At 36.6% G+C, this 21,874-nt stretch overlaps 1 protein-coding gene across 1 annotated transcript; it reads left to right on the forward strand.

Annotated features, from left to right (window-relative positions):
• Positions 1-2,972: 2,972 nt before the first annotated feature.
• On the forward strand, positions 2,973-18,277 carry LOC127419770 (solute carrier family 25 member 33-like). Its single transcript, XM_051661484.1, has 7 exons — positions 2,973-3,140; positions 7,862-8,035; positions 11,603-11,680; positions 13,713-13,813; positions 14,320-14,386; positions 15,632-15,912; positions 17,420-18,277. Exons 1-7 carry the CDS (start codon positions 3,100-3,102, stop codon positions 17,620-17,622), a joined length of 945 nt encoding a protein of 314 aa, XP_051517444.1. The 5' UTR covers positions 2,973-3,099; the 3' UTR covers positions 17,623-18,277.
• The last annotated feature ends 3,597 nt before the right edge of the window (positions 18,278-21,874 follow it).

Consider the following 21,874-nt stretch of genomic DNA (forward strand, 5'->3'; position numbering starts at 1 on the left):
TAACCAGTCATACAGGATGTATGAAACTACCATAAATATTTACAGTTTACTGTACTGAACCTTTAAACATGAAAAACAGCACATAACTTTGTTGTTTTTAAGAGGTTTATTATTAACCAGGGGGTATCTTCAACAAGACAATGATTGTCTTTAGTTAGAATTGTTTTGACCAGCCAGCATAATTACGTAAAGAAAACAAGCCAGTGTCAACAATACTAAATGATCCACTTATCCGTTCATAGTTAATGGGTGTTTGGTTAGAATTTCTTGCCTCCCTCTCTCCACACACCCCCTCTTCTCATAGGCTGCTCTGCTTGTAGCTTGTCTGTCCAGTGACATTTACATGTGACTTGTTATGGTTTTACATTCACTCCAAAGCCCTGGCAGGAGATTCCATCAGCTTTGTCCAGAGAATAATGCATTGGGTTGCCTTATTGTATTATATTGTATTCCATCATATTGTCACGGCCGGTCACCTTGTCAGGTTGTGGTTCTACCTGACTGGACCATGGCAGTATTTGTGTTTCTTGTTCGTGCTTTGTGTGGGTTCGGTGGTGGTTATCGCAGTGCGACCTCCGGTGATGTCACGGTCATGGCACCTTGCCAGGTTGTATTACGCCTTTGGAGGACCGTGGCATCATAGTACCTTGTCTGTTTTGTCAAAGCTTGTTTACGTTTTGTCCTCATGTGTTCAGGTGTCACTGGCATGCTGAATCAGCGTTTCCATGGGAAAGCTGATCATTACTACCATCAGCTGCGAGTGACATCTGCCCCTTGTTTGTTTCTCTTATTTAAACCTCTGCATGTGTCACGTCCGATGTCGGATCAATGTCTACTCTCTGTTGTGACTGTTACTGTTTGCGGTGCCTTAACAGTGGTTTCTTGCTTAGTGTGAAGTTCCGTTCTGTTGGTTGCTTTGTCTCCAGTGGTGTACGGCCATCAGATCCCCGTTGCTTGGAGATCGCGCTCGAGAAGGATTCCTTGGTTTCGGCCCGCATGTCAGGAGACTGTTTCTGGGCTCTGCTTCGCACCACACCGCTCTTCAACAGATTGTTCCGGACCTCCACAGCACACACACTGACGAACACACTATATTCGCCCCAGTGGCTTCCTTATTGAGCTCGACCGAGCTGGCGCTGTAGCGCTTTTGTGTTGAACAAAGACTCCGTTTTCTGTCTGCTTTTGGGTCCTGTTTCCCAAGCACCCCGACACATACGGTTTATATATGATATACGTTATATACAGGGTTTGGAGGGTTACTTTTGAAATGTATTCCACTACAGATTACAGAATACATGCTGTAAAATGTCATTTGTAACGTATTCCGTTAGATTACTCAAGGTCAGTAACGTATTCTAAATACTTTTGGATTACTTCTTCAGCACTGGTAAAAAAAAATTTCACTTGTTTTGACTATAAAAACTCTGCCAGTACAGTAAGACAAAATACACGTTAAAAATACCTAAATATCTTATGCCGTATTGTTTTTAAAACAAGATTAATCAAATTGATCTTGTTTTAAGGATTTTTAGATATTTTTACAGGAAAACAATACAAAAATGATCAAGAATATGACTTTTGCCCTAATATCAAAGATCTTACTAGAAAAAAAGAAATTATTATCCAACTTGAATTTTCTTGATAAAAAATTATCGTGCCTGGTAATGTGCATGTAAAATGGCTAGAAACAGCATTTTAGCTTAGCGTAAAGCTGACAATTTACAAGGTTTATTTCTATTTCTTCTGCTCCAAACTTCAAACTTCTCTGTCTACTCGTATGAATGTAAAACATCATAAGAAAGTGTTTCACCGCTGTTCAAATGCACTTTGGATCGCATCATTTCTATCTATGCATTTTTTAATCTGAAAGGACTAAATATCAAATGAAACAAATGACAATAAAATGCAAAGTAATCTCTTCAGTAATCAAAATACGTGTAACTGAATGTAACTGTATTCTAAATACCAATGATTTAAATTGTAACTGTAGTGGAATACAGTTACTTATATTTTGTATTTTAAATACGTAATCCCGTTACATGTATTTCATTACTCCCCAACCCTGGTCTTGGGTAAGTTACTTAAAAATAGTAATCAACTACAAATGACTAATTATTTCTCTGAAATTTTAATCAGATTACTTTACTAATTATTTAATTGAAAAAGTAATCACATTACTAAATTACATTAAAAGTTATTCTAATACACTTTACAGCTGAACAAATTCAAAATAATATATATATTTCTTGTTCCTTGTTACACACGTCACATTTCACCTTCACAGTGACTCATTACAGGGCCATAATTAATGTATTCTAAATAATATATTAGAATTAAGCATAACCCTATAATGTACTTAAAAGTAATTAATTGATAGTAACTGTAATCTGATTACAATAATTTAAAATGTAATGCATCTTTTGTAAGTCGCTTTGGATAAAAGCGTCTGCCAAATGAATAAATGTAAATGTAAATGTACACTATTTTTTTTACTAAAAAGAAACTGGATTAGAGTAACTAATTACTTTGTAATTGATTACAGCACTGGTTATATACAAGTTTTCATTTGAATGTGTCATTTGTTTAGATATTAAAAAACACTCAACTGAGAAATATCTATTGTTTGTCTTGTTGATTAATTGTGTCAAGAAAATATAAGAAATGTAACTGTCCATTGCATTGCCTACTTATTAAAAGTGTTTTAAATTGAGCACTTTACATTGAATAGATTCCTAAAATGCAGTCTCTGTATTTCATCAACTACCATCTCCAAAGCACATCAAAGCGGATAACGTACATAACATGCTGTATTGAATGTTTTATGAGCAGTGTATTGTGTTACGCATGATGTTCTCTTTCAAATAATTTTTACAGTTCTGTTTGTGGATGGAGGAATAGCGTGACGTCATAGACAACACCCCCGTCCAGCCCCTATGACGTAGATCAGTCTCGGGTACTTATCGGGTTCTGCTCGCTATTCCGGGTTGAAAGCTAGAGAAGCCGGCTGTCGGGCAGACATCTCATCAGGCCGCTAGGCCAAGCGAACAAGTTTATTTTAATTATAATCTAACGTTTTGCGAGGTACGATGGCACATTGAAATGGCGCAGAAAGACACGCTGTTACATCTCTTCGCAGGGGGGTAAGTGTAAATTACTTTTATATTGAGGTGAAACGAAATATGATGACGCTTGCCAGGCTAGAAGGTCGAACGCAATTTTACACGGACTATACGACATTAAAATTACTGTATTATAGAATGGCATATTCGCATTCAAGCAAGAAATCAATTTTAAGACCACTTCCTGTTAATAATATTGCTGATATTGGTTGTTTTGAATGTGAGCTGTAATAAAGACCGCTCTTGTTAGCTGTTAGCAAGCGGTGAAACTAGCCAGCGCAGCATCCCGTCACGCGACCGTCTGCGTTTTAGATTAAATTTAGAGGCAGTTTAGTAGTTAAATCAGTAAAGCACGTTAATATAAATGTTAATTATGAACACAATTGGTAAATGTTGAAAAGTTGTGTCTGGACTGTGTCTTGGGCAGCCTTTATCAGTATAGGCTGTCAAAGAGACCCTGAGCGCTGGTGCGTTACGTATTAAAGCCCACGCGCTTTATCTTTCACTAGCATTTCACGTGCTGATATTGAAAATGTAAAAATAATACAATATGGTTGAAGATAATTTCTTATAAGAGTCAACACATATTACATTTTGTAATATTGTACTATAAAATATCAGTAAGGAATAATTGTGTCTTGAATGTTTGGGAAAGGAATAGCCTGCCTTGATGATAATGAGACGAACAGTTTCTTGAATACTGAACATGTTACTTCGGTCAGGTTTTGTTATTTTTATGTTTGACATATTCGGAATAAAACCCATTTAACTTTCTGCATTGTTCAAATAAGGAAGTGAAAACAACTGAGACATGCATACACCGATGTCCTTAGCATAGTTACTTAGGCGTAGTTTTCAGGGGGACGGCCGGGTGCATTCGTATTGCGCCGCTAGAGGTGAAATTATTGGACGGATGAAAGCGAACGCATTTGCCAAGCATGTTTTCATTAATCAAGAACGAAAGTCGGATGTTCGAAGACGATCAGATGGAGGGGAGGTAACCCCTAATAATCAAAACAAGCAACTTAACCCCCCCCCCCCCCCTCTCAATATTTATACCATGATCAATGGAAACATGTAGATGCTTAACGCTGCAACCCTCTCAATATTCAACCCAAATGTATGCCCTTGGTCCTTAGTATACAACACAGCTTAAATTTTAAAATGGTTTTTTCATACCAAGTTTATTAGCTCTATTAATCCATTAAACAATTGAACCATTTGAAGTTAGAACATCACACTAATTTTAAAAAGCTCAGGAAAATATCTCTAGACTCCGTTTGGAGAATATACATTTTGTTTAAAAAAAAAAAAAAAAAAAAAGGTAGAAAAGTAAATGTTATTCTAATTCTATTAAACTCTAACCATTTGACCTAAAGATGTCAAACCAACTTAAACTCAAGACTCCATTTGGAGAATATACATTTTTATATGTTGTATACAAAAAGAATCTCAGAATATTATTCCCAATATAGCAAAATCCTTCTTTTTTGGATTTCCAACCTGGTATTTTTTTTTTATTAAATTTTTTATCCAATTAAAACCATTAAACTCTGTAACCAGTTTACCTAAAGATGTCAAACCAACTGTGTATTACTCAGGTTTTATGAATATATATATATATATATATTATGTATGTGTGAATGATCAAATATCAAGTTGAAACTCCAAAAAAGTCTTGTGCTATGTAGAGAATAATATTCTGAGTAAAATACAGTTTGTTTGAAATATTTAGGTAAAACGGTCATAGTTTAATTGTTTTATCTATATAAAACAATCTATATAAAAAAAATACCAAGTTGAAACTCCAAAAAAAAAAAAAAAAAAAAAGGCTTGTGCTATATTGGGAATAATATTCTGAGAATTTTTTTTATACAACATATAAAATGTATATTCTCCAAATGGAGTCTTGTGTCATAAAAGGGATATTTTTCTGAGTATTTTAAAATGTGTGTGATGTCTTCAAATGGTTAAATTGTTTAATGGATTTAAAGAGCTAATAAACTTGGTATAAAAAAGTCATGTGGTATACTAAGGACATCTGTTTATGTATGTCTCTGTTATTTTTTTCTTCTTTATTTGAACAATGCAGAGAGTTAAATGGGTTTTATTCCGAATATCAAACGAATGTCAAACATAAAACTAACTTTACCATAGTGAACATGTTTTGTTTGTATGGATATCCAAAACTAAATTATTATTGCATAACTAGTCTGTTTATCTCCACTCAAACGTATGAATGAGTTTGAATATTTAAATAGAAGCGGTTTGTTGCTTTTGGCGCCACACTTGACATGATCTCATGCAAGGTCATTCTACAATCATGTACGAACTACTCAGATCTTGTAATGATCTTCCACTCTTATATGACTGATTCATTTTTGTCTTTTTCAATAAGGCCACACTTACAAAAGCATGAAAACACAACTGTTCTAGTGTATTATGTTATATGCCTTTGCCCAAGTGCCACCTGCTATTCTTAGAAAAAATATGGAAGTGATTGGCTTATTCAAGGGCAATGAGATGTCCTTCCCATGTTAAGCATGCATGTCATTCTCAGTTAGAGACTCCTACTACATGCCAAAAATGTTATGCATTAGTGTGCCTTATCTGAATGTTGGTGAACATGTGACTAGTATTTAAAAGGACACGTTTAGTATAAGCACAGTAATAAATGCACAATTGACTTACGATGTCAGTCAGACTTGTAAAGAGTATTCATGCCAGAAGGACTTTGAATTATGTACAAAGTAGGGATGGGAATTGAGTAATTTTTGTAGTCTAGTATCTCTACCCACAAAAAAAAAAAAAAAAAAGTAATTATTACTTGCAAATGAAAATATAAGTAAAAAATAACTGTGACAAACATTAAATTTATATTGTTTTATTCACAAAGTTACCAAGAACGTGTTTTTTTTAATAAGCTAACTTCTACAAACTTTGCGTTTTAAGAAAAAAAAACAACTATTCATTAATTCAATTAGAATTACATTTTAAATAAAATTGTCAGTGCATTAATGACTCTGTTGTAACTGCAAGATTTGGTGAAATATTCAGAGGAAAAGTACAGTATATTTCAGCATTACCTACGGCAGGCAAATGTGCAAAAGAAAATAAATTTGCGAATTTCTAGTAGTATTTAATAGTTGATTAGTTGGTGCTGAACGAGTACATGATTAACCGATTACTTGTGCACATCCATAGTGCAAAGTATTGCAGCAAAGCCAAAACTTGGTTAAAATACCCTAAAAATTTCCATAATTTTAATGGTAATAGACTGTAAAAATGCTACAGTAATAAAATGTAATTGGATAATGGGTAGTTACCTTTAAAATACATGGTAAAAAAAAAATATACATTTAACAAGACATAAATTTACGGTAAAATGTTGTCAATTATGTTTTTAGATGTAAAGTATAATTAACGGTAAAAATTTATTTTATGTTTAACAAGAGTGCATGTTAATTACGGTAAAAAACAATAATCAGGTGTTCTGAGAATTCTCTGTGTGACCCATCACATTTCATAATATAAACTGTAATGAACTGTAAAATATACAGGCATCAAAATTACATCCCTGAAACATGGTCACCGTATTTTTTTTATGGTAAATGTTTGGTAACCACAGCTGCTGGTAATTTACCGTAAATTTTACGGATTTTGTCTTTTTTCAGTTTATTGTTGAAAGCTCCGTCAGAAAGGAGGTTAAACAAATCAATTTGAAAAGAAAAAAAAATAAATTTGGGAAAGGGCCGAATTGACCATATCTGGCCTTTTTTAATGGGACTATCTTCAGTTTAATCATTCAAAGCCATTTAACTAATGGAGCGCTTGAGTTTTCAGCACAGTTATCCATTAGTTAAATTCAGCTGACATGCTATGAGGGCATCTGTTTTATTTTATTCAAAGAACTGTCACGATATTGATATTATGTAATCACGCCCCAACGGTCTGTTACAAAAATATAACCCTTAGTATTCAGTGAGCTGGATCCTTTTATGAGACAGGAGAAGGTCAAGAAGAGACTTGCCTCTGTGCTTAATGCTTTGGCTTTAGACGTCTGCCCTTGTAACTGATTGTGTGTCTCAGACGGTTTTGGGATTAATCTGTCCCTTACTTTGCAGTCTTGAGGTTAGATGCATGGTGCTCTTCACATGTCATGTACTTCTATAGCAGAACTCAAGACCCGTGTCAACATGTTGTGACTTCTGCAGCACAAACTGATTGGTGTGTTGCAATTTATTTGCCTTGACTCTTAATAGAAATAACAAGCTACATTTGATTTGATTTATAGTCTCTTATATAATCTACACTGGTGTAGGGCTGTAGTACAGTCTTGCAGAGTGATCCTGCGATCAATGTCACATGCGTCACATTGTTGGGGGTCAGTTTGCTCTCCTTGACCTACACTACTCTTAAAACAAGTAGCGTGAGGGTTGCCTGCCAACATTGCTGACGCTCGCATGCGTATTTGCATCTAGAGTTTAGTTTAAACTGGATTTTTGCATTGCTGCAAACAAGTATAACAGCAGCATTTATCAAACTTTGCAATCACAAATGTTTGCTGAGTTTCCTCTTGATCTCTTCTCTTTTTATGATTGTGACCCCTTAATATAACACATCATCTTTTCAAATATAAAGCAATAAAATAACATCAGAGATTAGACTGTGCAACAATACTGTTGTAATTATAATGCCTTATGGTTCAAAGACTTGGCGTTCACTGTTGTTGTTGTTTACAGATGTGGTGGAACCGTAGGTGCCATCATGACTTGCCCCCTGGAGGTGTTAAAGACTAGACTGCAGTCGTCGGGCCTTACCCTCAGACCAGTTTTCCAGGTCCAGCTGGGCACAGTTAATGGTGCTGGCTTCATTCGACCGGGAGCCGTTACTCCTGGCCTGCTGCAGGTTTTCAGGTAAGCAAGACATTACAGACAACATGATCTAGACCAATTTCAGAATTTTATACTTCCATACTACAATTACTATTGCCGCAGTATAAAGTATGCTTACTAAGCAAATATTCTGTGTGCCTAGAATAATGTGTATTAAACAACAGATCTTCATTGAATAGTTTATTCCACAGTGTAATGCACCCAGCAGTCTCTTGAGTTATTTGATGGGATGGCCAAATATTAAGACATTTTTACACAAACTGGATTAAACATGCAAAATAACTATATTTTCAAGATGATAACTCTGCTATGCAGATGAAGACATGTAACAATGTAGCATACTTGTGTTTATCGTAGAATAATTCATAATTGTTTCAATTACTATTTAAAAAAGTAGCATAGACACTGCCTGGACAAAAAAAAGAATCGCTTACTCTAATATTTCATTGGACCGCCTATAGCTTTGATTACGGCATGCATTCCTCGTGGCATTGTTTCGACAACCTTATGCAACGTCACATTTATTTCTGTCCAAAGTTGCATTCAATTTTGGCTGAGATTTTGTATTGATGACGGGAAAATCCAGCCACTTCGTAAAGTCTTCTCCAGCTCTTATCAAAGACTTTCAATGGGGTTAAGGTCAGGACTCTGTGATGGCTAATTAATGTGTGAAAATGATTCCTCATGCACCCTGAACCACTCTTTCACAATTTGAGCCCGATTAATTTTTGCATTGTTATCCTGGAATATGCCTGTGCCATCAGGGAAGGAAAAAATCCATTGATGGGATAACTTGGACATTCAGTACATTCAGGTAGTCAGCTGACTTCATCCTATTGCCTCATAACGTTGCTGAGCCTAGACCTAACCAGTTGAAGCATCCCCAGATCATAACGCTGCCTCCAGAGGCTTGTAAAGTGGGCACAGTGCATGACGGATGCATCTCTTCATGCGCTTCCCTTCTTACCCTGATGCGCCCATCAGTTTGGAATAGAGTAAATCTGGACTCATCAGACCCCATGACCATTTTCCATTGCTCCACAGTCCAATCTTTATGCTCCCTAGCAAAGTCGTTTTTTTCTGATTAGCCTCAATTTCACAATTAAACATAGCCGTGAGTTCTACTGTCAATTATTATTTTTTTTTCGATTTGACTTCAAATGTTTTAGTGATCGATCATGATCATTCATGACTTTTTTTTTTCTGACCACATTTCTTCCGTGAAGCTGATGGTTCACCACTATCCTTCTAGGTTTTAATAATGCGTTGGACAGTTCTTAACCCAATTCCAGTGATTTCAGCAATCTCCTGTTTTCTTTGCTTGATGCAGGCCAATTTTCCCCTTCTGACCTTCAGTAACATCTTTTCCACGACACGGGATACGTCTTTCAACATGGTGGTTTAAAAAATCAGAAGCTACACACTGCATCAGTTAGGGTTAAAAGTATTGTTGCTAGCTAAAACATATTAATCACTGCAGTAATGATCTAATCATAGGCTCTTAAGTGTCTGCTTATTTAAATCATAAATGTTGACTTATTTTTTTTGGCCAGTCTGTGTACATCTCACAGTCTTCAGTAGGACCACATCCACATTAATCAATTTTAGTTTGAAAATGGCATTTAACATCACTGTTTTCCAAAGTATGCGGTAATGGAGAATGTTTTCAGTTGAGGAAAACGCTGTTTTATTGTGGATGAGATGCGTAAACATAGCCAAATTGGTACGTTTACAAATAAAAATTTATTTATGTGGACGTTTCCCAAGTAGTAAGCTAGTATTCCATTCCAAATATGGCTTTTCTATATGATTTAGGTCATGTTTTTGCCACCTGCGACAAATTTTGGTAAATCGTTGGTTTTTGATCACTTAGTGTGACATGTTCACCATTGGCCAATTTAATTCCCTTTGGAATGAATCTCAGCCTCCAAAGTTCTGGCGGTGTCAAATGTTGCATCGCAAGACAAGCAACAATTGTAAAGGACTGTAAAAATCATACAGTGTGTACCCGGCTTAAGTGTAGATCTACAAACTCTGTAGGCTGGTGCCGTTTGACGTTATCAGAGTGGAAGTCTGTCATCTGAATGCATTTAATGACACTCGTTTAGTGACTGGATTTATATGAAAGCAGATTAGGGCCTTGTGGTAATGATGCAGGCAGCTCTTATCCAGATGATCACCGCTGCTGCTGATGAGGGGTGTTTTACGGCTGGCACTGGCCGGTTGCAGGCAACCTTATGTAAAGGCTGAGGAGTTCAGTGCATAAGTGATTTATAGTCCTTTTGAATGTCTATTTTGGGGGAATGGGCATGGCACAAAGACAGCCAAGGCTCCCAGGACCCTGCGATTGTCAAATTATTCCTTTTTACTGTGCTCGAATTACTCTCTGTAAGCACAGGGTGTCCCTGACAGGAGTGTACTGGTCTGTGTGACTTCCAGACTTCATGAGATACAAGGGAGTTTTATTGAACTTTTAAACGTCTACCTTGAAAAGAACACCATGTCTGTGCTTTTACCATGTCGGTCATAAGAAAACTTGTTTGTAACTACCTTTTCTTTTCAGTTTAACCGCTTAAACTCTGCTGCATATTTTAGATGGTGCCTGCAATTTTTCAGAAGCCAAATTTAAAAACTCGCCTTACATGCATACAGTGAACTAATTGCAAAATATTGGTCTAATTTCGCAGAAAATCCCCCTACATATATATATATATATATATATATATATATATATATATAATAGATAGATGGATAGATATAAAAAAATGATTCTAAAATGTTTCTTAATTTTCAGTTTAAATCGTCATTACAGAACAGGTCAGTTCTGACCACAATTTTGAACAAATTTAAAGAGTAAGCGAACACAACTGTCTGTGATCCAGTCTGCTTTATTTTTCAAAGTTATAAGTATCCGAAGTTCTTACAAATTCATTCTGCAATTCACAATTGCATTCAACAAAAAGTACAAATATATAATGCACTCGTCACATTCTATTAAGTTGATTTTTGCCCAATAAATTAACTTCAGATTAAAATAGATGAAGGCTAACATTGTCTTCCATAATGTGCAACACATATCTATGTTAAGATCTCAAAAAATTACCCTTTATGGTTCTTAGTACTGATGTACTGTAGATATAGGCTGTGTTTATGGCTTTGCCTTTTAGGAAGTGCTACAGTATAAAACTGTGAAGATTAAAATCATTTTGGGAAAGCAGTTTTGCTCACCACAACATTGATTACATTTTATACGATTTCAAAGATTGTGTTATTTTAAGTAGTGTGATCTATAGCGTGTCTTCTGTTTTTCTGGTTCAGACTTGTAATATTTGCTCAACCAGAGATATGAGGAAAACATTTTCACATTCCACATGCAGCATTTAGCTGCTAAGGTGTGTCATGTGGGTGGATCATAAAGAAAATGAATTTGCGAAAAATTGTTTCAGTAGTATTGCAGCAGCATTGTTGCAAAGTTTAAAAAATTTAAAAATAAACTGGTCTGCTGCAGTCTGACTGAAATAAAGAGCCACACGTTCACATTGTGGTTTAATCTGTCTGTTCATCTTATTTCTCCTTTGTTCTTAATAGGTCAATTCTTGAAAAAGAAGGACCAAGATCTCTCTTCAGAGGATTGGGTCCAAATCTTGTTGGTGTTGCACCCTCAAGGTAATTATGTGATTCAGTTCTTATACAAATAAATGCTTGTGCCTATGGTTCAGAATGTAGTGTCAAGGTTAAGTTGTAAATCATCAGTAGGGATGCACTGATAATTCACAGCTCATTGTGGCCAATACCGATAAACGATGTTTTAATTTTTAACCCTTTAACCTGGAACTGCAAGCAAATTCATTAAAAGCTTCTCATTTGAAAAATGTGTCATGTAAAAGCATGGAATTTGTACTTGCTGCTATTTAAGGTTTGGCTGATGTTACATGAACCAGAAATGTGCCCATAAAACAAATAAATGCTGATTTGAATGAGAAATAAATGACAATGCACTTACATACATTGTATGGTGCCCATTTATATGAGTGAGAGAGAAAATAATGAACTTCAAACTGCTGTAATAATGCATTAAACCAAAATTAGGTGATTAACAGCATGTAATGAACATTAAAACAACAAAACCCTAAACTCTGTATACATGTTGTAATATATATGATGGCAGCCAGACTGTGTGTGCAGCGGTGGTGTGTTTCACAGACGCTTACTACAGCGCTCATCCTTAACAGTTCCACTGTATAATTTATGAAATATGAACACAATCATAATGGGAATAGGTAACATTAGAGATCGAATAATCATGAGTCATAACATTACAAAAGTCTCCACTCGTAAAATACATCAAGCACATTTGTTTCACTCACAAACTAGTGTTTTTAGCCATCAAGTGTCACTATGAAACTTCAAGATCTATGAACTCTCTTAGGTTGTTTTGGGGCTTGCTTTAATCGCAGAGCCGTGCTGCAAGTAATGATGTGCTATTTCCAACATTTTGTTTCATTAAGCGAAAATGATCGACTAAGTAACACATGTTTTTGTCACATTTTCATTTATTGCCTCATGAAACCTAAACAGAATATGGGAAATGGCATGTCATTACACACATCAGTTGATCCAAAACAACTTAAGGTGCAGAGATGTTGAAATAAGAGCAACATCAGCTTGGCTCTCACCTGCTCGCACGAACACGCTGTATGTGTGCACGCACACTGTCGCTTGGGGCTGCCCGTGTCTGCCTGAATGAAATACGCAGCAGACACTCGGAGATTCTCAGCCACAAGCAAATAAGCCGTAACAAATTATCGGCTAAACATATGCAGTAATTCCATTATGAACCCGATAATAATATTTTGATTTTCCCGGTTAACGGCCAATAATATACCGGCCGCCGATATATCGTGCACCCCTACATCAAAGTATTTTGATATATGTTGAATTGTGGGACTGTTTCAGTCAGTCTCAATGGTCTTTTATTTTAAATGGTAAATTCATCCTGTTTTCTGCTCAAAAAGATTGTTTGCAGTATTTTGAACATGTGAAATGGTCATTAGTAAAGCATTGTTTACCTCACTCTTTGTCAACGGATTAGTGTGATGGGAGTATCACTGTCATAAAACAAAGACACGGTACAGTTACAGTATGACCAAGATTGTTCAGTTCTTGCTATAATCTCACAATAACAAATAGAGGAAAAGGATTTGGTTTTAAGAGTAAATTCTTAGAGAATGATTTTCTTTTTTTTTTTTTCCTCTATAATGGTTAGCATACTTCCTCCTAGATTACCTCAGTGACATTTTAAGTTATATTTTAAGTTAATATTACTTAAGCAAACTAGATAACATCAGTCAATGTGGCCCATAAATTTAAAACAGTACCTCTATTATCTTTTCTGACATTTTAGCCGAGATCATGGCAGTGGTTCTGGGTGCTTATTCAGCTCTTTTGTGCTGATGTACACACAGTCTGTTCCAGACATGCAGCAAAAGAGACCGCCAGTGTGGAACAGACTGCACCGTCAGGAACTGTCTCTGCAAGCTGTTTGGCTTGATAGATAAAACATTGGCAACCTTTCAGTATAAGTGACCTTTTTTCACATTAAAATGAACTCTGTACTGTCATGCATGGAGAGGGGAAATGGGGGTAGTGAGTCCAACAGATAATCACTCAGCTGTTAATGTACTGTTCTCTTCTTCAGGGCAATCTATTTCGCAGCCTATTCAAAGTCAAAAGAGACTTTCAATGGCATTTTTGTGCCAAACAGTGGAGTGGTCCATATGTCCTCAGCTGGCTTTGCAGGTAAGTTCTTGCCAGAGGTGTTTGGTAATGATTTTTAAAACAATACAATAGACTTGGACTGTGTCTGAAATCCCATAGTTTATATACTGTATATTCTGAATTCGATTAAAAAAAAAAAAAAGTCAACCGTTGAATAGGTACGTTCTTTAGGTTATTCAGGTGTGAAGTATAAATAAATTCCTGCGCATACTGCATCCACCATGTAAGCGTTATCCCGTATGTTCTATGACATACTAACAACAACAACAGCAAAAACAATTTACTCTGGTGTTGTTGAAGTACAATTTTTGGGAAAACTGTCTTTGTGCCTCTAGATCTAATATTTGAAAAGAGCCATCCAGTTCACAGTTCTCTGCTATTTCAACTTTTCTAACCTGACGAATCATGATGATGATTCTCAGAACCACCCAGCCTAGTTTTTGGATGAAATGTGCTCAACCAATAGATGCTTTCAAGAACAAGTGAATGTTTAGACCCCTAATTGCAGCTTTCTTTCTCTCTCTTAGCTTTCTTGACAAACTCCCTGATGAATCCCATCTGGATGGTCAAAACAAGAATGCAGCTTGAAAAGAAGTATGTTGATGCCTTTACACTGTTTTCAGACACCATTTACCCCTCCTTGCAGTTAGACCAGAGACCTTGTAAGATGAGACTGGTCATACAGTATAAATGGGTGAAATTGTCACCCTAAATATGGCGGATAGACATCGGCTGTTGGTTTACTTTAGGTCTAGTCTGAAAAAAAGCACAAAAAAATTACGGTATCTACTTGTTTTTTTTACTAAGTATTTTAAATATTCAAAGTATTTAAAGGTGCTATAAAAGTTTTCAGCTGTTCTACCTTCAGCGAGACCAAGCTGTTGATTTAGCCACGCTCCCTCTTTCCAAAGCACCATACCGATACTGTTGAAACAGACACAAAGCATGTTCCTATGGTTGTCAAACACAACAGTATTGAAATGGTGCCCTCAACTGTCAAATTATAAATCAGAATATGGCAAGAAGCCTCAATAATTCGCTGCAACTACAAAACTATGGGAATGCACAAAATGATTGACGGGCAGAAAGCGTCAGACCGCAGTCTGTGGACACATTTTTGTTTGCTGTTTACAAAGTGTAGAGCTGTCACAGAGACTGGTGAGCTATCTCATGACACTTATTTCAGTTCAGTATGAATTTTTTGCATACCTTTCCATGAAAAAAAAATCACTTACTGCACCTTTAAGTATCTATTCTATCTAATATCTAAATATTCCAAATAAGCATAATTTATGCCATTGTGAGATGTGACAAATTATCTGTTTTAGACACTAAATTGAACCCCTTGTGCATGCAAGTTTGAGCACACCCCCATGTACCTTGGAAGCTAATTATTTGTTTAGGATGGGGGGGGATGTAAAACCAAATAGCACTGTCTGTTATGCAAGAGTCATGATGATTAGCATGTGATCCAAGCAGCTACATTATAAATATCCATCTTCACGCACCAGTCAAGTCTTGGTGGGCGTTCTATATTTATGCTATAAAGAACGCCAGGCAGTAGATTGCTGAGGTCAGATGAGAGCAGGATATCAGATGGTGTGCTCCGAAAATAGTCTGCCATTTAGTTCAGTCCAACCACATTGTGCTTTTGTAAAGTAAAGTTGATTTCAAGTAATTTGTTTTGTTTCTGACCTTGATCATAGAATTCACTATAAGTTCAAAACCTAAAAGAGGTTTTGAAACCAGAACTGTTGCCTCATAGTTCATGTGAAATTCTTGACCTTTTGTAATCTATTTCTTCGTCATCACCTGACGGACTGTCTTTTTGTCCTCCAGGGCACGAGGGGAAAAGAAAATGAATGCATTACAGTGCGCGCGCTACGTGTACAGAACAGAAGGTATGCGAGGTTTTTACCGGGGCCTGACCGCATCGTACGCTGGCATCTCTGAGACTATGATCTGCTTCCTTATTTATGAGACACTGAAAAAGTACCAAGCACAGAGTCGATTTACAACGCCCACAACTGACACAGAGAAGGGGGCTTCAGATTTCCTGGGCCTCATGGCTGCTGCTGCATTCGCCAAGGGCTGCGCCTCCTGCATAGCTTATCCACATGGTATGCACAATCAGCTATCGGCCAGTTTATGTCTAAAGCTATACACAGATTGCTTCCTCTATATCAATAAGACACACAAACAGCACTTTTATGGATGGCCTGAGTGTATGAGGGGAAAAAAGAATTATAATAACATGGTGCTGCATAAGATCTTAATTGATAAAACGGAACAAAAAGATGCAGATAACTTTTATGGGTTGTTACCACAACAAGCAAATTCTCATTACCATAATAAATAAATAAAAAAAATAATAAAAAGATATATATATATATATTTTTCAGAACCATAATGCAAATTTTTTTTTTAATTGTAAAGTACTTACTTTTGCATTGACACTTAAGCACATTTAACCACAAATTGATTACGCAATACAAAAAAAATTATAATAAATCTCACTACCTTAATAATAATAAACACATTAAATATGTATTTTTTTATATGTAATTTATTTGTAACATTAACATTTTTGCATTGTGTGACTAATTTCATGACTTTTTTTTCATTACCATAAAAAAAAAATCAAATTACCTTAATGCAAAAAATATATATTTGTTTTTGTTTTTTTTATTGTAAAGTACTTAATTTATTTGTACCATTTGACACTTTTGCATTGTGATTTTAATTTCATGTGCTTAACCATCATTTACCCACAAATTCTCATTACTGTAATATAAAAACAAACGTTATCATAATACAAAAATGTGTGTGTGTGTGTGTGTGTGTATATATATATATATATATATATATATATATATATATATATATGTGTGTATATACAAATTATTTTATTTTTTTGTAAAGTGCTTAATTTATTTTGCATTGTGATACTGTTTTAATGACAATTTAGCACATTTAACTACACATTTTCATTACCGTAATGCAAAAAAAAAAAAATATTTGTTTTTATTGTTTAAAAGTACTGTTGTATCGTGGATTAGAAGTTAGAACGAGACACCAGAGGCCAGGGTGCTTAAACATAATGGCAGTATTGTATGTTGTGCTGATTTTAATAAAATATTATATTACAGTGATTTTTATTGGAATCTAATGAGAATTATCATTTTGAGAACTACATGAAATAAAAGGGGGTTAAGCGGTTAAGGCTCTGGGTTACTGATCAGAAGGTCGGGGGTTCAAGCCCCAGCACCGCCAAGATGCCACTGTTGGGCCCTTGAGCAAGGCCCTTGACCCTATCTGCTCCAGGGGCGCTGTATCATGGCTGACCCTGCACTCTGACCCCAGCCTAGCTGGGATATGTGAAAAAGAAGAATTTCACTGTATATGTGCAAATGTATAATGTGTGATAAATAAAGAAAATTATAATTATAAAAAGTAAAACTTCTAGACACAATGATGAGAATTTGGGGTTGGTATAATTCACCAACCATCTTAATGGTTCTAAATTTGGCTTAATTTTTTTTATTGTAAAAAATACGTTTAGCATAAACCGTTTGCTTTCTCTCATTCCTGCTTTTAACGAACAACCCTTCCTGGTGTCTCTTACAGAGGTCATTCGGACAAGACTACGAGAAGAGGGAAGCAAATACAAGTACTTCTTTCAGACAGCGCGCCTTGTTGCGGTTGAGGAGGGCTATGCGGCTTTTTACAGAGGACTCATTCCACAGCTCATCAGACAGATCCCCAACACAGCCATAGTGCTTTCCACCTACGAGCTCATTGTCCATCTGCTGGGTGAACCCTCTAAATGAAGCTCCACATAACAGGAACACCTAGAACCTTTGACCTGCAGCTAAAGAGTGGACTGAATATAATCATGTGGTTACAGGAATGTTCTTGTGTTGAAGTATGATTGAAATAATATCCAAAGACTTTTAAAGGCTTATTTTTTTATTTAAGTTGAATGCACATGTTATCAGGAACATTTTGCTTGTTTGTGTTATGTAAATGGCACATATGGGATAGGTACTCCAGGAGTTTATGTACACTGTCATTGTACAAGGAAAAAGGTCATCTAAATATACAAATAGTGCTTTTAAGTTAACTAAATTATTCTTAATATAGTAGCAGCTTTTTGTTGCAGTCATTAAATTCTTTGGGTCTACTATACAGGTATTGTCCAATGGTTATATAGTTAATCTTTAGTGGATCCTAGTTTAATGTTCTTGGAATGGAAATGACACTGAAATGAAGTTGTAGAATACCTCATTAGGAGCTGACGAACTCATGTTGCATTTTGTAACATTTTAGTTGCATTCTGGAGGCTGACCAATTAATTCTGATCTCTTTAATAGAGGTTTCATCTGTTTACTGTTTCTTTTCTGTGATCTATGAAACTTTTACAGAAAGGAGGGCCGTGATGCATATGCAGCTGTTGTTTAAATAAAATAAATAATGAAAAGTAAAGTGCCTTTTTAAAGCCTGTTGGGTGGAATATGAATATTAATGCAACTACTTTGAAAATGGAGGAAAGTGTAAATAATCCCATGATCCCTGTGGTATACATGAAGCTACACGAGGGTCTAAAACAAAAACATGAACTTTGAGCCTACTAGTAAGGTCGTGGTATTATCTCTTGTTACACAATGCTGTGAGAGGCGAGGTGTTAATAAACAAGGTAAGAGGAATGTATTAATAATCTTTCATGTGGTCAAGCAGTGTGCTGATCAAGTGACATGTTTTGAAATTATTTAATCTGAAGCATGTTAGCAACATCACATGTATTTAATATTATTTGGTTAATTTACACTGAGCTCTTTATTAGGAACACTATGGTCTTAAAGTGCCAGACATGGTCCCCTGCTGTTGTAGCCCATCCGCCTCGAGATTTGACGTGTTGTGCATTCTGAGATGCTATTCTGCGCACTACAATTGTACAGAGTGGTTATCTGAGTTATCGTAGCCTTTCTGTCAGCTCAAACCAGTCTGGCCATTCTCTGTTGACCTCTCTCATCAACAAGGTGTTTCTATCCGCAGAACTGCCGCTCACTGGATGTTTTTTTTGTTTTGTTTTGGGCACCATTTTGAGTAAATTCGAGACTGTTTGTTGTGTGTGAAAATCCTAGGAGATCAGTTACAGAAATACTCAAACCAGCCCATCTGGCACCAACAATCATGCCACATTTCAAATCACTGAGATCAAATTTTTTTTCCCCATTCTGATCGTTGATGTGAACATTAACTGAAGCTCCTGACCTGTATCTGCATGATTTTATTAATTGCACTGCTGCCATACGATTGGCTGATTAGATAATCTCATAAGTAGGTGTACAGGTGTACCTAATAAAATGCTCATTGCGTGTATATAGTCCTATTGTTGAAGCATTAGACAAACTTTCAGGTGACTAAAAGATTACCAAGTAATCAAACCTTATACATGACTTTTTGTATTCTGTAGTTACCTATTACCACAAGAGGGCAGGTTTATGCCATTTTAACAGTTACTGATTCACTTTACCTTCATGCAAAACCAAGAACACTGCTTTGATATTAACATTTTATTTTGTATTGAAAAACATTTGTAACTTAACTGATGTGGCATACACTTGTTTAATATGCAGCTGACATTACTTGGAAATGAAGCAGGTGATGGTAAACATGTTCTTTCACAACATTTTTGGGACAAGTGAATTTATATATATATATATATATATATATATATATATATAAAACTCCGCAAAAACAGAAACGTCCCTTTTTTAGGACACTGTATTTTAAAGATAATTTTGTAAAAATCCAAATAACTTTATAGATCTTTATTGTAAAGGGTTTAAACAATGTTTTCCATGCTCGTTCAATGAACCATAAACAATTAATGAACATGCACCTGTGGAACGGTCATTAAGACACTAACAGCTTACAGACGGTAGGCAATTATGGTCACAGTTATAAAAACTTAAGACACTAAAGAGACCTTTCTACTGACTCTGAAAAACACCAAAAGAAAGATGCCCAGGGTCCCTGCTCATCTGCGTGAATGTGCTTTAGGCATGCTGCATTGAGGCATGAGGACTGCAGATGTGGCCAGGGCAATAAATTGTAATGTCCGTACTGTGAGACGCCTAAGACAGCTTTGCAAGGAGACAGGAAGGACAGCTGATCATCCTCACAGTGGCAGACCATGTGTCTGCCACTTCACAGGATTGGTACATTTGAATATCACACCTGTGGGACAGGTACAGGATGGCAACAACAACTGCCCGAGTTACACAAGGAACGTACAATCCCTCCATCAGTGTTCAGACTGTCCACAATAGGCTGAGAGAGGCTGGACTGAGGGCTTGTAGGCCTGTTGTGAGGCAGGTCCTTATCAGACATCACTGGCAACAACGTCACCTATGGGCACAAACATACCTTCGCTGGACCAGAAAGTACTGTCAAAAAGTGCTCTTCACTGACGAGTCACAGTTTTGTCTCACCAGCGGTGATGGTCGGACTCGTGTTTATCGTTGAAGGAATGAGCGTCACACCAAGGCCTGTACTCTGGAGCGGGATCGATTTGGAGGTGGAGGTTCCGTCATGGTCTGGGGTGGTGTGTCACAGCATCATCGAACTGAGCTTGTTGTCATTGCAGGCAATCTCAACACTGTGCGTTACAGGGAAGACATCCTCCTCCCTCATGTGGTACCCTTCCTGCAGGCTCATTCTGACATGACCCTCTAGCATGACAATGCCACCAACCACACGTCTGGGACCTGTTGGATCGGAGGGTGAGGGCAAGGGCCATTCCCCCAAGAAATGTCCGGGAACTTGCAAGTGCCTTAGTGGAAGAGTGGGGTAACATCTCACAGCAAGAACTGGAAAATTCAGTGCAGTCCATGAGGAGGAGATGCACTGTAGTACTTAATGCAGCTGGTGGCCACACCAGATACTGACTGTTACTTTTGATTTTGACCCCCCTCCCCCTTTGTTCAGGGACACATTATTCCATTTCTGTTAGTCACATGTCTGTGAAACTTGTTCAGTTTATGTCTAAGTTGTTGAATCATTTTATGTTCATACAAATATTTACACATGTCATGTTTGCTGAAAATAAAAGCAGTTGAAATTGAGAGGACGTTTCTTTTTTAAGATGAGTTTATATGTCCCATGAAGTTTTGCATTAGTTCTGATTAAGTAATACTGCATGTATGATAACTAGACAAGAACTAGAAAATATTTAAGAATTTTAGAGTATATTATGTCACACTTCAGGACACTTGATACTGCTTTCATGACTACCCTAAAATATATATTTTAATTAAATACTTTATATTTTAATTACATTTTGTTTTACTTGATGGACCTTGTCAGTTTGAACCAGTCTGGCCATTCTCTGTTGACCTCTCTCATCAACAAGGCATTTCCGTCCACAGAACTGCCACTCACTGGATGTTTTTTGGCACCATTCAGAGTAAATTTGACTGTTGTGTGTGAAAATCCTAGGAGATCAGCAGTTACAGAAATACTCAAACCATGCCGTCTGGCACCAACAATCATCCATGCGATTATCTAATCAGCCAATCGTGTGACAGCAGTGCAATGCATAAAATCATTCAGATACTGGTCAGGAGCTTCAGTCAATGTTCACATCAACCATCAGAATGGGGAAAAAATGTGATCTCTGTGATTTTGACCATGGCATGATTGTTGGCGCCAGACGGGCTGGTTTGAGTATTTCTGTAACTGCTGATCTGCTGGGATTTTCACACACAACAGTCTCTAGAATTTACTCGCAATGGTGCCAAAAACAAAAAAACATCCAGTGAGGGGCAGTTCTGTGGATGGAAATGCCTTGTTGATGAGAGGGGTAAACAGGGAAAGGCCAGACTGGTTCGAACTGACAAAGTCTACGGTAACTCAGATAACCGTTCTGTACAATTGTAGATGGAAGAATATCATCTCAGAATACTATTCTGTGATGTGGGTTGGCTCTGTTTTGGTGGCATGAGGGGTACCTACACATTATTAGGCAGGTGGTTTTAAAGGTGCAATATGTAACTATTTTTTTTTTTGCCAATGTGT

This window comes from Myxocyprinus asiaticus, chromosome 29 (genome assembly GCF_019703515.2).
Source record: "Myxocyprinus asiaticus isolate MX2 ecotype Aquarium Trade chromosome 29, UBuf_Myxa_2, whole genome shotgun sequence".
Taxonomy (NCBI): Eukaryota; Metazoa; Chordata; class Actinopteri; order Cypriniformes; family Catostomidae; genus Myxocyprinus; species Myxocyprinus asiaticus.

Coding starts and splice junctions, on each gene's coding strand:
- LOC127419770 (XM_051661484.1), top strand. CDS start 3,100: ATGGCGCAGAAAGACACGCTGTTACATCTCTTCGCAGGGGG. Junction 3,141..7,861: donor TTACATCTCTTCGCAGGGGG/GTAAGTGTAAAT, acceptor TGTTGTTTACAG/ATGTGGTGGAACCGTAGGTG. Junction 13,814..14,319: donor GTCCTCAGCTGGCTTTGCAG/GTAAGTTCTTGC, acceptor TCTCTCTCTTAG/CTTTCTTGACAAACTCCCTG.